General features: G+C 34.6%; 3 protein-coding genes across 5 annotated transcripts; 1 reads left to right on the top strand and 2 right to left on the bottom strand.

The window, feature by feature from the left end:
* The first annotated feature begins 3,680 nt into the window (after positions 1–3,680).
* On the top strand, positions 3,681–9,415 carry LOC106654967 (vesicle-fusing ATPase 1-like). The gene is made up of 9 exons (XM_014375142.1): positions 3,681–3,692; positions 4,246–4,334; positions 4,761–4,985; positions 5,066–5,690; positions 5,765–5,989; positions 6,078–6,668; positions 6,756–6,940; positions 7,027–7,185; positions 7,889–9,415. Exons 1-9 carry the CDS (start codon positions 3,681–3,683, stop codon positions 8,004–8,006), a joined length of 2,229 nt encoding a protein of 742 aa, XP_014230628.1. The 3' UTR covers positions 8,007–9,415.
* A 640-nt stretch (positions 9,416–10,055) lies between these two features.
* LOC106654632 (serine/threonine-protein kinase STK11-like) lies at positions 10,056–13,481 on the bottom strand. Of its 3 annotated transcripts, none has more exons than XM_014374586.2 (6): positions 12,673–13,481; positions 12,336–12,456; positions 12,074–12,259; positions 11,846–11,982; positions 11,435–11,778; positions 10,056–10,771 (listed from the first exon to the last, which is right to left on the bottom strand). In XM_014374586.2, the coding sequence occupies exons 1-6, from the start codon at positions 13,278–13,280 to the stop codon at positions 10,569–10,571; spliced, it is 1,599 nt and encodes a 532-aa protein (XP_014230072.1). In that variant the 5' UTR covers positions 13,281–13,481; the 3' UTR covers positions 10,056–10,568. The 3 variants fall into 3 exon arrangements, with proteins under 3 accessions (XP_014230072.1, XP_023314910.1, XP_014230073.1); XM_023459142.1 differs by having other exon boundaries at positions 10,056–10,768; XM_014374587.2 differs by lacking the exon at positions 10,056–10,771 and adding an exon at positions 11,055–11,154.
* Positions 13,482–15,062: 1,581 nt separating this feature from the next.
* LOC111693698 (lariat debranching enzyme-like) lies at positions 15,063–15,995 on the bottom strand. The gene has a single exon (XM_023459121.1). It carries the CDS (start codon positions 15,993–15,995, stop codon positions 15,063–15,065), a length of 933 nt encoding a protein of 310 aa, XP_023314889.1.
* Positions 15,996–16,058: the final 63 nt, after the last annotated feature.

Raw genomic sequence — 16,058 nt, 5'->3', positions numbered from 1 at the left:
CCCTGCTTAGCCGCACGATGGACTGGCGTGGTGCGACGCAACAGAGGCTTTCCGTCTTTATCCATTTCGGGCGCGTCTTTGAAGCCGCTGCGAGCCACAAAATCTATGAATCGTTCCCCTGGTGTCTCGCTGGCGTCTTCATCTGCGCCTGTGACGCATTCCATCAAAAGCCAATAAATAACTTTTTTCCGAAAGAAGTCTAGAAGATTTGGAAGTTGGCCTTTCCAATTTTTGATGACGGCAACGAGTTGATGAAGAAATTCACGTCTATCCTCTTGAATCTCCCACGCGACATTTTTCGACAAGTACCCGTACATTTCTAAATATTTTCTATTATTATAGCTTACACTGGATTTGTTGTAGGACATGTTTATACGCACTCACGAACACCAAAAAAAAACACTAAAAATTACAAATTTCAATTTTTTTTCGCTAATTTAAAAACACGTGTCGATGAGACCTATTTTAGGTTGTGTATTCTTAAGGCGACTTGAACGACTCAACATGTAGAGTTAAACTGCTTAGATGCTATTAGATATTGAAGCTTGATGCCTTTCCAAGATAAAAGAGAAAGTTAGGCAGGAAGTCGGAGCGTTCACATTTCGGAATGATGAATATTAGGAATTATGAATATTCGGAACGTGTTCCGCTTTCAATATTCCGATTTTCAAACATTTCGAATATTACACATTCCGAATATTCATAATTCCTAATATTTATCATTCTGAAATGTGAACATGGCTCTTAAATTACATACCCATTAGCCAGGGCGCCAGCTATGGGTCGAGTATGCATTTTTAGATCCATAAGGTAACCAAAGCTTTTTATAGGTTTTTTGGTGTGATGAATCGATTTAGCTTGGTTGCCAAGCGTTAAAATTGGTATTTTAAAAGTTATTAACAAATTTATTGTTTATAACTAAAAAAATTTGTTTAAAAAAATCTGAAAAAATTCACACGTATTCTTTGACTAATTCTAAGACTATTTTGTTCTTTGCATTTTTTCGTTTTAGGCGTTCCTTACCGAGCTAGAAAATTGCAAAGTTATTTTTTTACGCACGAATTTGTTCAGAAACCATTCATATTTTCAATCTTTGCGATTTTCTAACTTGTTAAGGAACGTCTAAAACGAAAAAATGCAAAGAACAAAATAGTCTTAGAATTAGTCAAAGAATACGTGTGAATTTTTTCAGATTTTTTTAAACAAATTTTTTTAGTTATAAACAATAAATTTGTTAATAACTTTTAAAATACCAATTTTAACGCTTGGTAACCAAGCTAAATCGATTCAGCACACCAAAAAACCTATAAAAAGCTTTGGTTACCTTATGGACTTGAAAATGTATACTCGACCCATAGCTGGCGCCCGGACTAAAATTGGTTGGAGCTGATCTTGGTTGGTGGGAGCATAGCTCTGTTACTGAGCGGAGGGCCAAAGATATATCCACTGTATCTGCACGATCGGTTGCGACGAGTCGGGTGAAAAAGCTAGAACAGATTATTAGTTATTGTCTCGATAATAAGTTTCAATCAAAAAACTATTTATTGTATATAAACGTTATATTTTTTTTTTCACTTTGAGTTAATGAAAATATTTTAAATTGACAAACAGATATTGTTCTTCAAATTATTGTCATCCAGATGTCTCTTGAGACCTTTCTTGCTTGATTCCAATGCTTCATGATAGTACCCAGAAAGCATTGATTACTTTTATTTGATTTATATAAATTGAGTTTTTTTTTTAGATAGAAAATTATGTTTCAATTGATGTTTGAAAATAATGTATGCTGAGGTAATATAAATTTTTCCGTTTAATAAATTAGAAAATAATACCATTTGTGAACACAACAGATGGAGTCCACAATGCCTGGTGTCCATATCGGTATAGCTCCGGCCCAGAAGAATACAATATTATTTACATTTCTCATCTCTTTTAAAATGGTATACATAAAAATCGAGTCATTCCAAAGTTTATCTATTGGAGAATTCATCGGTTTTGGTAACTAGTTTTTTAATTTGATAATCTCGGTGAAGATACGATTGACTTTTTTCATATTACCGAAAAATATCCATCTACGAACTCATTTGGTGCTTATTCGATAAAACGTGTATAGAGATAATAGTCATCGATAAAATCGATGCATACTATGAATCATGAAAAATACATTGCATCGACGATGAGTAACTGCACTTATAAATTTGTCCTCGGGCGAGAATTATTACAATTAACGAACATCAAATCTATCTTTCTTCGGTCAACGTGTCGAATTGATGAAAAAGGCGTACGAGTTTGCTTTTATCGACCGCTAAAGGACTCTTCGAACGAGAATTCCTTTGAGAACACGGAGTATTGACAATCGTTTAAAAATGAATCTCTCGTTACTTTACTATTTCTTGCCCGTACGATCTCATCAACGGGATCATCAACGATTTGGATTCAATTATTTGTCGAATATAAAAAACCTCGAGCTGCATCGAATATATACCCACGAACGAAGCGACGAGATAAGAGCAATTTCTACATTAGCGCGTAGGCGATCGAACGCGTTCATCGCTCATTAGCCGCGGTATCTCTTATTGGCCTCTTGAATATTAAACGCTCGGCAGCACAAATACAGGTATATACGAACGTAAGAACTTGCAACGTTCGATATACACAAGCCCACTATACGGAGTGCGCCCCCGAAACTTTCGCAGACGTCGTCGTCGTCGTCGTCTCGAGAGCTTCGAATTCGATAAATCTGCGCAAGTGCGGGGTAGCTGCGAGTACATCCATATCATCGCATATATATATACATGCAAGAGCTGCAGTCCGCAGTCTGTGCAGCTAAGGGCGGCTGCTGCAGCAGCTCTCAGGGTCTGCTCAACGTATAGCCCCCCCGCGACGTAGAGTCCAAATCAGCAGTTTAGGAGCCTGTGCGCGACTATATAAATATATATATTGTTCCAGTGTAGCGTCGTGCTGCACATGCACGAGACGCGTGCGAAAGAAAGTAGAGAGAGTGCATATATAGGTGTAGTGGCTCTAACGATGCCGAACGTGTAAGGAGGTGAAGGTCTCTCCCCTTTCTCTACCTCCTCCGCGCGAAAAAGTATATACACTATTGCAAGCGCGAAAAGAGGCGAAATTCGCTCTCGCCCCGTTGGCATTGGCATAGGCATCGCAATACACGTTCGTATACATATAGTACAATACAGTGTACACACACACGCGCGTGCTCTCTCTCTCTCACTCTCTTTCCCTGGGAGACTCGCATCGACGTTGGTGTGCGTGTGCACCGAGCAGAACACAGTGTGTATTATAACCGAGTGTTCGTGTGCACTGTGCAGTCATCGTCGCGTTGTATAAAGCTCGGACGTGTATAACTATCTCTCTCTCTCCAGTCCGCTTGTGTGTGTGTGGAGGATCGAATTCGAAAGGCAGCTATCTCGCTCCCTCGTGGGTGTGCACAGTGTGAGTGCGTGTTGGTGTGACTCGCTGACACGGCTCTGCATCCGATCGCGTACGCTTACTTACGTTTTCGTGCAGTAAAGAGACAGTCGGATCTCTGTTCGTGTGTGTACGTGCGTGTGTGTGAAAGTTTTTGGCCACATCATTATATCGTATAGCAGCAGAGTCCGTGTCGTCTGTGACTCATCGTTCAATAGTATATCGATAGCCAGCTCGTCGTCGAGCGTAGTATGTCAATCATGGTGAGTTTTTTGTTGTCGTCGTTGTTGTTGCATGTGTTTTTTATTTATATATTGACAAACGTACACATAGCGAGTAGACGAGACGACGTCCGTATATGTGTGTGCCGTTTTATCATATATATCTATATAAAATGCACGCGAACTCCGCACACATCGAGTCCTTGCGACTATCGACTTTTCGGCTGCTGCAGTGTGGTGTATACGCGACGTAGTGTTAGCTATCTTTCGCCTCTCTCTTCAGCCTTCTCTCTCTCTATACCTATGTACACAGTCGCGATGCATATGCGAAGAATCGCGCGCCGATGTTGTGCTATAACTACTGTTACCCTTCGGAGGCATTTATGTGTATTACCACCAGCTACCCTCGCTCGCGACGCGCATTCATCCTTCTGACGAGCTCCCTCGAGTGTCGTCGTGTTCTCTCGGAGGCTCTTTCTCGTCGATGATAAAATAATTGTACCTGCGTGTACTCTCGCTCGTGTGTCGTTTACTCAACGAAATTAATCAACTCGAAAGCCCATAAAAATCAACCCACGTCATTGTCATGTTGCAGCGGATGCGAGCGGTCAAGTGTCCCACGGACGAGCTTAGTCTCACCAACTGTGCGATTGTCAACAAAGCAGACGTACCCGACAGTGTCAAGTTTGTATTCTTCTTTTTTTTTTATCACTCGCTCGCTTTTTTTTAAGAAATTGTGCGATAGAAATACCGTAGGATAAGAATTAAATTTTTTTTTGTTTAATGACGCAACATTCTGATGCAATTTTTCATTATTTTTGAACACCGCGTAAATACTCGTGACTAATGATATTTTTCGTGCGAGTAAAACTCTTGAAACGTAAATTGTTTATATTTAGATTCGAAATTGTGTCATTTGGAAGTTACTCTGTAATTTATGGAAATCAATACAATGCAACCTTGAATTGTTTCAGGCTGACATTTACTTCTTACAATGCATTTTACTATTGTATTGTACCGATACAGTTAAATCTCATAAATTATCAATAAATCATTGATATATTTTCAACTTCATTGGAAATAAAAAAAATTTGTTTTTTCTGAATCTAGGCACATTGAAGTCTCTACAGGACCCAATCAACATTATGTTTTTACAATAAAATACTGTCCTCAAATTGACAGAGGCCAAGTAGGCTTCAGTCTTCCACAAAGAAAATGGGCCGCACTATCACTGAATCAAGAAATAGAAGTCAAACCTTATTATTTCGATCCATCATCTGCTTCCGAATTCCTATCCAGTATTACTTTAGAAGCAGATTTTTTGCAAAAGAAGACGTAAGTTATTTCTTTCAATGGATTCAATCAGTTGAGCGATTGTACACTAATACATAATAATTAATAATTATTTATTTTAGCACGTCCTTGGAACCATATGACAGTGAAGCTATGGCTAAAGATTTTCTTTTACAATTTGCTGGACAAGCATTTACTGTTGGTCAACAACTGGCTTATGAATTTCAAGACAAAAAGATGTTGGGCTTAGTTGTCAAATCCTTAGAAGCAGCTGACATACAAGCCATTAAATCTGGTCAAGAAGCTAAGCCAAAAAAGACTAGAATGGGATTATGCCTTGGAGATACAACAATCATGTTTGAAAAAGCACCAAATTCAAGCCTAAACCTCACTGGAACAAAAACTAAAATTGTCAGGCAGTCAATTATCAATCCTGACTGGGACTTCAACAAAATGGGTATCGGCGGTCTGGATAAAGAATTCAGTGCTATCTTCAGGCGAGCTTTTGCATCGCGCGTTTTTCCTCCAGAAGTTGTTATTCAATTAGGTTGTAAGCACGTTAAAGGTATTTTGTTGTATGGTCCGCCTGGTACCGGTAAAACACTCATGGCTCGACAAATCGGCAACATGTTGAATGCGCGTGAACCTAAAATCGTCAATGGTCCACAAATTTTGGACAAATACGTCGGTGAGAGCGAGGCCAATATTAGACGATTATTTGCCGAGGCTGAAGAAGAAGAAAAAAGGGTATTTTAAATAAAACTAATAAATATAAATATATCCGTACGTCTCAAAATCTTTAAACAATGAATTTTTTACAGCTTGGACCAAATAGTGGCTTGCATATTATCATCTTTGACGAAATCGATGCCATTTGCAAAGCCAGAGGTAGCGTGGCTGGTGCAACGGGTGTTCACGATACTGTAGTCAATCAGTTGCTAGCCAAAATTGATGGCGTTGAACAGTTGAATAATATTCTCGTCATTGGTATGACCAACAGACGTGACATGATTGACGAGGCTTTACTCCGACCTGGTCGATTGGAGGTAAGGATACTTATGAAATTCGATTCATGTTTGAAACGAAATTTTTCGTAAAAAATTAGTTCTAAGATTGAATGGTAATTTATTTTAGGTACAAATGGAAATTAGTTTGCCCGATGAGCATGGTAGATTCCAAATCCTCAATATTCACACATCCAGAATGCGGGATTATAAAAAGATCGATTCTGACGTGGATTTGAAAGAGCTAGCCGTTTTGACTAAAAACTTCAGTGGTGCTGAATTGGAGGGTTTGGTACGAGCTGCGCAGAGTACAGCCATGAACCGATTGATCAAGGCTTCGAGCAAAGTCGAGGTCGATCCGGCTGCAATGGAAAAACTCATGGTCTCGCGCGAGGACTTCGTGCATGCTCTTGAAAACGACATCAAACCTGCATTTGGATCAAGCGCCGAATTATTGGATCACTTGCTTACCCGTGGTATTATTAACTGGGGCAAACCCGTTGCCGACATACTTGCCGACGGCAATCTGTATGTTCAAGAGGCGCGCTCGGCCGAAGGCTCGGGACTCGTTTCGATTTTACTCGAAGGACCTCCGAACGCTGGCAAGACTGCACTCGCTGCTCAGATTGCCAAAAATTCCGATTTCCCATTCATCAAGATATGCTCGCCCGAAGACATGGTTGGTTACACCGAGTCCGCAAAATGCTTGTCCATTCGCAAGGTAATGAAGTACCATCGATTTTTAAATTGGTATGAAACCATGATTTTACGAATTTACATAATCATGCGTTATATTTTATAATTTCAGATATTCGACGATGCATATCGTTCGCAACTTAGTTGCATATTAGTCGATAATATCGAGCGTTTACTCGATTACGGTCCAATTGGACCTCGCTATTCTAACTTGACGTTGCAAGCTCTTCTTGTTTTGTTGAAAAAATTGCCTCCCCGGGGTAGGAAATTACTCATTCTTTGTACCACCAGTCGTAGGTAAGAATCAATTACAAAAATTTTGTACTGCATAAATCGAACGGTACCTCTGAGAATATTACTAATTTTTTCATTATTTACTGCAGACAAGTACTGGAGGATATGGAGCTTATTACAGCTTTCAGTACAACTTTACATGTACCGAATTTATCAACACCAGACAACTTGATGGCAGTACTGGAACAAGTTGAACTGTTTTCAAAATCGGAAATGGCACATCTTCATGCAAAATTGCAAGGCAAAAGGTAAAGCTACATTTATTATTTGGACATAAATAACTTTACCATTCAAACATAATTTTAAGTTATTCTATCGGAGTTTCTACATAACATAAATTTCGATACCAATTTTTTTAACATTTCATGTTTCTCGGAATATGCAGAAACTTGGTTTTTCCAAATCGAAAAGCTAAGATAACGAGGAAACAAACGCCCAAGTAATAATTAACTAAAAATCTTCCAACTAGTGAACATTTAAATGATAGAAGCTTTTGAAATTGTTATTTATTCCTCGCGCGTTATTGCTGTATGCCCTTTTAACTTATCTGTGCAAACATGATTTCTAGAATTGCAATTTTGAACGTTACTGAAAATATTCATTAGAGTAATGAATAAACAAGAAATGTAAATTTTGAGCATGAAATAATTAGTACCCGCAAACGTATAAAAAATGTGGAATGTTTTAGCTAAGTTTGGAATAACTGCAATTGAATTTTTTTTTAAGAATATAATGTAATTTTTTAGTTTTTATCAACTTGCTCAACTTGCTAGAGTGTTTCCCAATAATCAAAAGATTCTTTCTTGTGAAATGAACTCTTTTGAAAGTAACTAAACATTTAAAATTACACGTGAAACGCTCTTTTATGTTAAGCGTATAATGTACATAGTTACTTTCAATCAGTAATGGAATTTTACCTATCAATAATAAATATATTATTACTTTTTTCAGAATATTCATTGGTATCAAGAAGTTACTAGGACTTATTGATATGGCACGACAAGTAGAACCAAACTACAGAGTTATTAAATTCCTCTCAAAATTGGAAGAAGAAGGAGGTCTTGAATAAACTGTACTTATCATATCTATATCCTACTTAGTATTTAATTTAATGACAACATTCATTTTATCAAAGTCAAATCTATCTAGTTATATTAGTAAGACTGCAATGTTTGATGAAATAGAAGATAACTTTGGCTTCATATGAAAAATATAGTTATATTTATTATTTGCGATTGTAATACAATTCTTTTACTGCGACATTCAAGATGACAATTTTATGAAAATATCAATTAATGGCTTGTTATAATTAAAATGAAATTTTATTAAAGAAGACGACGATGTTCTTAGTATCGTAACTTATAACTTGATATTATTCAAAAAATAATTTTAACTTGTTTTATAAAAATTCATTTTGTACTAAAATATATGTTTATTTGTAATTTTATTAGAAGAATTTTGATTTTCTTTATTGCTAATTCAGGAATGAAAATAAACTTGTTGATCAAGTCTTTGAGTGAATAGATCTCTTGTATAAATATGAATATTAGTTTATAAATTGTGCGTGTACAGCGTTGATTATTATTATTAGCACGATTTAAAACTTATGGCACTTTTAAATTTATATACTTCACGGTTTCTTTTGATCTTCAGTTATCGAAGAACAATTCTAGAAACTTTTGCTGAAGTACCTTTCATATGATGTATGAAATGAGTACAATCCCGAATTGGTAATACAAAGTATTTTGAAACATGAAAAATAGATAAACACGTTCCAAAAATGTTACATATAATATGCTATAATCTATAAATTAATAAATAGTGACTTATACTACATAAAATGAAACAGCTATTTAAGAATAGCTTTGGAAAATGTTTTGAGGACGAGAAAATTTTGCACGTCAATTTGTTCAGTATTTTTACTTTAAATGTTCTTATAGAACATCGACGTTGATATAAATAATTATCCGAATATATTTATTTCCTTAGGTATAAAATGATACTCCAACATTCTTGCCACCTGAAAAGTTATTTTTTTATTCATCACATACCATGTCAATTCTTAAAACACAAAGCAAGTTTATAAATAGAAGTCTGTGTTAGTTATAAAAAGTGATGAATATATTCCATTATCAAATGAAAATTTGATATATTAAGTCATTCCACTAGTAAATTATACGAAGTTATTTTCAATTAAGTTTTCCAATGTTCTACCATGCACTCAATGTTTTCAACAACCAATACGATTTGATTTTATATAAAACATGAAGTGAACAAGTTTACAGAAAATACTAAATTTTCCTGAGATTAGTTGATTTGAAATTGTTAAAAAAAAAAAAAAGAATATCTTGTCAAATAATTCATGTAAAGGGAATTAATTTGTTGCTGATTTGTATACACTTTTATTGTATACAAGTTCGAAAATGTACTCATCGCTGCTAGATTACATTAATAAATGTCTACATAATTAATACGTCATCATTGGTGTTTTTATTTTAATAAAAAATTTTTTATATAAAAAATATTTTTTTATCAGTTTGGACTTAAGAAAAGTAAAAAAAAACATTTTAACTGATATTAAAAATTTTTTATTTGCGTAATAACTCTGTTGATCTTTATCAATAATACAGTAATATGGCACATTAAGCACTACTTCTTTACAGACCTTTTCAGTTTATGTCAAAATTTGTAGAACCTTTTTTCATCATTATTTCTTTAGTTCAAATATTTACCGCAAGAATTAATTACAGTAAAGCCTTAAATATTTCGACAATACATTTGAACATTTTTAAGTAACGAACCGATTCAATGAATATCCAAACATTTTCAAAACGGTACATAACACGTAAAATGATATTTCAATTGGGTCAAGGTTAAATTATTATGAAAATATTTTAATAAATCATTTTTGACAGTTGATACAACTTCACATAAAAATTTCTAACTTTAAAATTAAAAATGATTTTTTAAATATTCACTAATACTGGTCTTAGATTCGCGTTTTTTTAGGAAACGTTATGCAAAACTAATATTAAAATAACAAATGCAAAGTAAGGGTGTCCAACGTTCGTTTATACTGTCACAATTTTTAATTGCCCGCGTCGTATTAATATAATCATTCACGGCAATTAAAAATAACATAATTTATCGTTTCTTTCATGGATATGACATTAAAATATACAAATATATAACATAACAAAAAGTAGTTTGTTGTTAGATTTGTGATGAGAAGTTTTTTCATCACCGTAAAAGTAAAACTAAGCCAAACAAAAATTGTTTAAGTTATCAAACTTTCAAACTTCATTGCAACAGCTTTGATGATAATAAAAACTCATACTTCTACCTAAAATATCATCAAACATGAAAAATTAAATTTTTTACGCATATAGCTTTGATTTAAATTGGTGACTGGTAATTAAAAATTGAATTAATTCACTTTTCTTTTAACAAGGAAACTAAAAATTTATAGAAGTTTCAATATATATTCAAACCGTTCAAACTTACAACTAATCATATACACATTATTTTTGTACATCTTTGTTAAACGTAGAGAAAATTTACAGTAACAATTTTCTGTCACATCTCAGTACAAGTCTTTATATGTACAAATGATTATGAAGATCGATGTAAATCATGATGGCTTACATGGCGAAAATTTTTTGTTATTAGTTAATGGATTTTTCCATATTAATCTACTACTTTGCCGAATGTTACTAGTTTTATTTCGGTTTTGACTAGGTATTTCAATGATTTCTTGCTCTTGCTCTTGCTCTTGCTCTTGCTCTCGCAACTGTTGGTACATCTCTGCTTCTTCCTCTTCTTTTCTCTTTTCTTCTGGAAAATAATCATTATATTTTCGTTTTATTTTATTATATGACTTGAATTATTTGAAATGTTAAAACGGAAAAAGAATGAAATTGACTTTTTTAAAAATTTGTTAGTAATTATTAAAATGTTACTTTAGTTGTTATAATCATGCCTCAAAACTTTGACAAAAAAAACGAGTTTTCACTATCATATTAGTAGTAATTATTATCTAATTTATATTTGTTATAACGAGTTAGAATGGCATATTTATTTACTTATTAATTTCAACTACCCACACTTGAATAATTTTATAAACTAAAAATACTTTTTGGACTATAAAATGACGCATTTTTTTGATAAGAATACCATTAGATTTTTAGACCAAATACATTCTGTTTGACTATTGCTATCTGTAATTTAAAATTGAAAAAAGAATATCATTGCATGACTAAAGTTAATTTAAAAACATTGCAGAACCATATAAAAATTTATCGTGATTTTAACTTTTTGAACAAATTATGCATCAAAAATATTTTTAATTATTCATAAACTAAATAATTGGTATCAACCAAAATTTATTATTCAGTATTTTCAAGTAACAAAAAAAACGTGAAATAATTTATTCAATTTTTTCACTGTAGAATAAATAATCTGTAGAACATAATACTACTAGTTAAAGTAAGTTCTTACCATTTAATTCTCTTTCTGTGTAATAAATTTGATCATTTTTGGTCCCATAGTGATGATCTAATAGATAAGGTAAGACAGTCATAGTGTGCCATTCATCTCCTCTAAGAGGTGGAATAGGTACAAATTCCGAAGTTTTTTGTGGGCATGTCAATGTCCATTCATGGCATCTCACTTGTTGTAGTGTAAATCTATCATCAATTTCTTTTTGCAACATTCCAGTTAATAATGTCCTTAAGGAATCTTCCACTTCTTCAGGAATAGTATATTCACCTTTGCCAATATTCTCATATAATCTGTAAATATTATTACCTTCAAATGGATAGAGCCCTGTTGTTATATTGTACCTGAAATTTTATAATTATTTTATTGTAACTACAAACAAAGAGATTATGTGATAAAAAAATCACTTACAAAGTAACTCCACTGCTCCAAATATCTACTTTAAAACCAGCAAATGATTCACAACCATTTGCGATTTCAGGTGGTTGAAAAGCTGGAGAACCTTGACCAGTTGTGCATGTATCATCTTCAGCAAACATGTCAAGGGCCTGCAGATGGTTTTAATAATTAGTTTTCAAAGTTAATAATTTTAATTATTTTTCAACTTCTATACTGATTGATTATCATTCAAACAATTACCTCAGCTACTCCAAAATCACTAATTTTTAAGGTACCATCAAGTGTTAAAAGTAAATTTCCAGGTTTAATATCCTTGTGAATAATACTTTTACCGTGTAGATATTCCAAACCATCAAGTAATTGACAAAAATAATCATGGGCTTGCCATAGAGGAAACTTTTTTAACGGTGTACTGTCTAACATATCCTGAAGATAAAAAACAAATTTATTAATTGATCCTACAAAGAAATAAATTTTAAATAATTTCACATAAAATACATACCTGTAGTACGCCCACACAGAACTCCATTATTATGTACATCTTTTCTTTTTCGTCATTATAAAGAACATCAACAAGTTCAATAACATTTTTATGCTTTAACATCTTCAACAGCTTAATTTCTCTGCAACAAAAATAATACTGTATTATAAAAAAGTTTTCATCAAAATAGTGAGTCGTAAGCAAACGACAAATTCATGAGAGATTCTTATGAATAAAATTGTAACTAAATTAAATACAATAGAACTTTGTTAAATGTCATGAATAATTGAGAGCGATGAATCATCGTGCCCATTCGCTTTTTATCTTCAGAAAATCTTTAAACTTTCAAAAGTCTCACCTTTGAACATTCGATTCGCCATTGGGTATTCTTCTGAGCTTTTTTTTCTTGAGAATTTTGACAGCTCTCCTGCAGAGCGTCACGGAATCCAGCATCTCCTTGACTTTGCCGTAACTACCCTCGCCCAAGAGATCGCCCATGACGTACTTGCCGATAAACTTGCACTTTTTCTTCTCCTCGTAGATGATCTGGTCGGAATCCACGCGATGAAAGAACGTGTTTACGTCCTCGTATTCGCGAGGATTCCAAGCTGTCGGATCGAGATCGGCGAAAATCTCCGTGTCGATCACCTCGTCCTCGTCTGGGTCGTAAATTTCCATGACCAGTTGTTGCGATCCTCCAGTTATTTTCCGTGTGTGCGCGCGGACGACAATAATGATTTCGGGCTTCGAAGGTTCGTGCAGCCCCCGGGACCCGGGCTGGACTCTCGCTCGTATACACACACAGCAGCAGCAGCGAGGATGTTTTTTTTTCCGATCGGTCCTCGTCGCGGACTGACGTTTTCGGAAAGCGACGACGACGACGATGATGGCTGCGCTGCTTGACGTTGTACACACTACTGCTGTTATTGTTGTCGCTAACCTATCGCGCGAGTAACGGTCGCGCATCAAGCCGGAAAAGTTGATCAAGCTCACGAGATGTCATAAACTCCATCGCTCGGCGCTTTCTCGGCTTGCACTGCTGCCGTGTGCTGTGCTGCTGCCAGTCCAGCAAGAGCAAGACCGAGATATATATAATAAAAAAAAATACAACTGTACACACACACGCACGACTCGACACTCGAATTGTTATTTCCCTCTCTGCTCGCAGGCCGAGCTTATGTATATGAACCTCCCTTGTGTAGACTTGACTTGTTTCTTGCCTCGCTCGTCACAATTGGCGCCTGCTGCGGTGCAGCAACGCATACCTATTAGCGCAAATATCAAAAGGAGGATTCTATCGATGAGTCTCGCAAAGATTTGGGAACGTTCGGATTGTCATTTCGTCACTTTGGATCAGCGTCAGATTGCACGTTGAATGCATTTTTAAATTAAATGTGAATTATTAACCTTTTCGTGTTCAATTAAAAGGTATGTTCTGTTGGAAAAATAATATGCATACGATCTCATATTGACAATTGCAAATTGTTCTTGTCTTTTGTTGACAAACTTATGAAACGCAAAGAATACCTACATCGTTTTAATGAATTTTTAAAAAATATATTTATTCAACGAAGAGAACACAAACACAGTATTTATATATTATTATTAAATCATTAAAAATCGGTTATCTTAAATTCAGAGCTTCGTACAGAGCTAATAGATCTTCACAGTCGAGATGCTGATTTATTTTATCGCTGCATAGTACGGGTAATTCGATCAATTCGTGGATGATGAACCTGGATGAAAATGATTGACGTTAAATCTAGCTTGGACTTTTTTCGAGTCAACGTAAAGCGAATTTTTGTATTCTCACCGTAGGATAGAATGAATAGTGCAGCTCTTCTTATACGGATCCAAGCTACTATCATCGCAGTAGCTGCTGCAGAGCGATTCTTCGTTGACATCAAAACGAGTCAAAAATTTACAAACACGTAAATCATCTCTCTCTCGGCCATTTCGAAACCTTCTTCGTACTCGATCGTTGTCGTCGTGCCGAAGTCTCAATAATTCGAAACGTTTTCTCGAACGTTCGGATCCTGCCCTTTTTCAATAAAGATTCCAATAATTGTACGTTTCGCGGCACCGAGGAGTTCTGTCATGGTATAACACTGATTTCCTTTTTTCGACGAAACTACGTGGTAAAAATGAAACGAGATCATTCGATTTACAATTATACTGGAGAACTGAAAATACGTGACAATCCAAATTGAACAAGTGCCTTTCTTCACTCTTTAGCTTAATTTTGTTTACATTATTGTGATTGCTTTGCTAACAATAGAATTCAGCAATTGCACGGTAAATACTTATGATATTAAAAATGTTGAGAATTATCTACCAATTTCATTTTCCATACGGTTTTGTTTTAAACACATTTGACGACGATGATGATTTTCAATCGACCTTTCTACTGTAAATAACATGATAATTTACTTCACATGATTTAAGAGGTGTATTTTTGTACAAAGTAGGCTTATTCACATAATTCAGACACATGATTAATATATAGATGAAAAAAATAACAAGGTGAAAAGTAGAAGATCAAATTTTTCAGTTTTGTGCATTTTTATTTCTTTTGAATATTTACAAAATATTTACAAAGATTTACAAATATTTGCATTTCATTCGCAGATGATAAAGAGCAAGGTAGTCTATTATACAACTGCAGTTTTAAATCCAAATGTCAAATTACTCAGATCATACAACATCATCAAAGTACAATAAACTGTTTGAATTTGATAAAATGATTTATTAGCTTACGCTAGAATTATCACTTTTGTATGATGCTTCATTTCTTCTTTTGAATTTTTTAGTTGGTAGATCACTGCGATCTGTACAATTTTCTTTTTGCTCTGGCAAAATTTCTCTCGCTCTTTTTTCTGTACATCTAGAAGAACTTGGAGTAGTATCTATGAAAAAACCTAAATTTATGGTATTTTGGTTTCCATCAGATAAATTAGCATGTTTTACATCGCTTTTGTTTGAATTTACATGCTCCTTTGTGGAATTTTTTGTTTGGTTTTGAGGTGATGGTAAAACTAATGAAGTATGTAAGTATGCAGTTGAAATATCTACAATCAAACCAGTAGAACTGTTGCCTCTGGTTTGATCAGATGAAAAACGATTCAAATGCGCAAGATTGGTTTGTGATCTTTTTATGGGATCAAAAGGATCATCGATTCCAAGTTTTTTACATAAAACAGTAGTTTGACGGTTGATGACCAAAATAGGTGGCTGAGCAAATCCTGTAGGATACTCAGTGTGCTGGAATGGCCTTACAGTTTGTTGAAAGTTTTGTGGCACGCTCAAGTCATTATTAAATTTTTCAAGAATCGTTTCCTTTTGTTCTTTAGTTGGTGTAAAATTTTGTGATTCAGGCAAATAACACCAGGCATCTCTAACACTTAATAAATTATTCGTCAAGAATAATATAGTGAGCCACTCGATATCATAGGAAATTGTAAGAGGTAAACTTTGATCATGCTCTATGTCTATGAATTCAAAATAATCTCTTTCTTTTACTTGACGAGGTCTGTAACTTCTTCTATTGCCTTCACAGTAATCTCCACATTTATCCAATGACATAAATTGTGTTGTTTTAGTTTTATCTTCATTACAAACAGTTGCCTCAAATTTACAGTGCAAATGAGCAGCGAACCATTTTGATGGATAAAGTTTTTTCATTACTTCATCCAACAGTGGGCTTCCAAGCTGTTTTCTTGATATATCTTCTTTGAAAAATGGCTT

Source organism: Trichogramma pretiosum, unplaced genomic scaffold (assembly GCF_000599845.2).
Source record: "Trichogramma pretiosum strain Unisexual culture from Peru unplaced genomic scaffold, Tpre_2.0 scaffold23, whole genome shotgun sequence".
NCBI classification, from domain to species: domain Eukaryota; kingdom Metazoa; phylum Arthropoda; class Insecta; order Hymenoptera; family Trichogrammatidae; genus Trichogramma; species Trichogramma pretiosum.
This window is presented reverse-complemented; position numbering and strand designations above follow the sequence as displayed.

What these genes read in the sequence shown, in the direction of transcription:
- LOC106654967 (XM_014375142.1), top strand. An exon ending in GACGTACCCGACAGTGTCAA is followed by an intron (nt 4,335 to 4,760) that starts GTTTGTATTCTT and finishes TTCTGAATCTAG; the next exon opens with GCACATTGAAGTCTCTACAG. An exon ending in GATTTTTTGCAAAAGAAGAC is followed by an intron (nt 4,986 to 5,065) that starts GTAAGTTATTTC and finishes TATTTATTTTAG; the next exon opens with CACGTCCTTGGAACCATATG.
- LOC106654632 (XM_014374586.2), bottom strand. Translation starts at nt 13,280, where the DNA reads ATGCGCGACCGTTACTCGCGCGATAGGTTAGCGACAACAATAACAGCA. An exon ending in TCTGTGTGGGCGTACTACAG is followed by an intron (nt 12,260 to 12,335) that starts GTATGTATTTTA and finishes TTTTATCTTCAG; the next exon opens with GATATGTTAGACAGTACACC. An exon ending in CACAGAAAGAGAATTAAATG is followed by an intron (nt 10,772 to 11,434) that starts GTAAGAACTTAC and finishes ATTATTTTCCAG; the next exon opens with AAGAAAAGAGAAAAGAAGAG.
- LOC111693698 (XM_023459121.1), bottom strand. Translation starts at nt 15,995, where the DNA reads ATGAAAAAACTTTATCCATCAAAATGGTTCGCTGCTCATTTGCACTGT.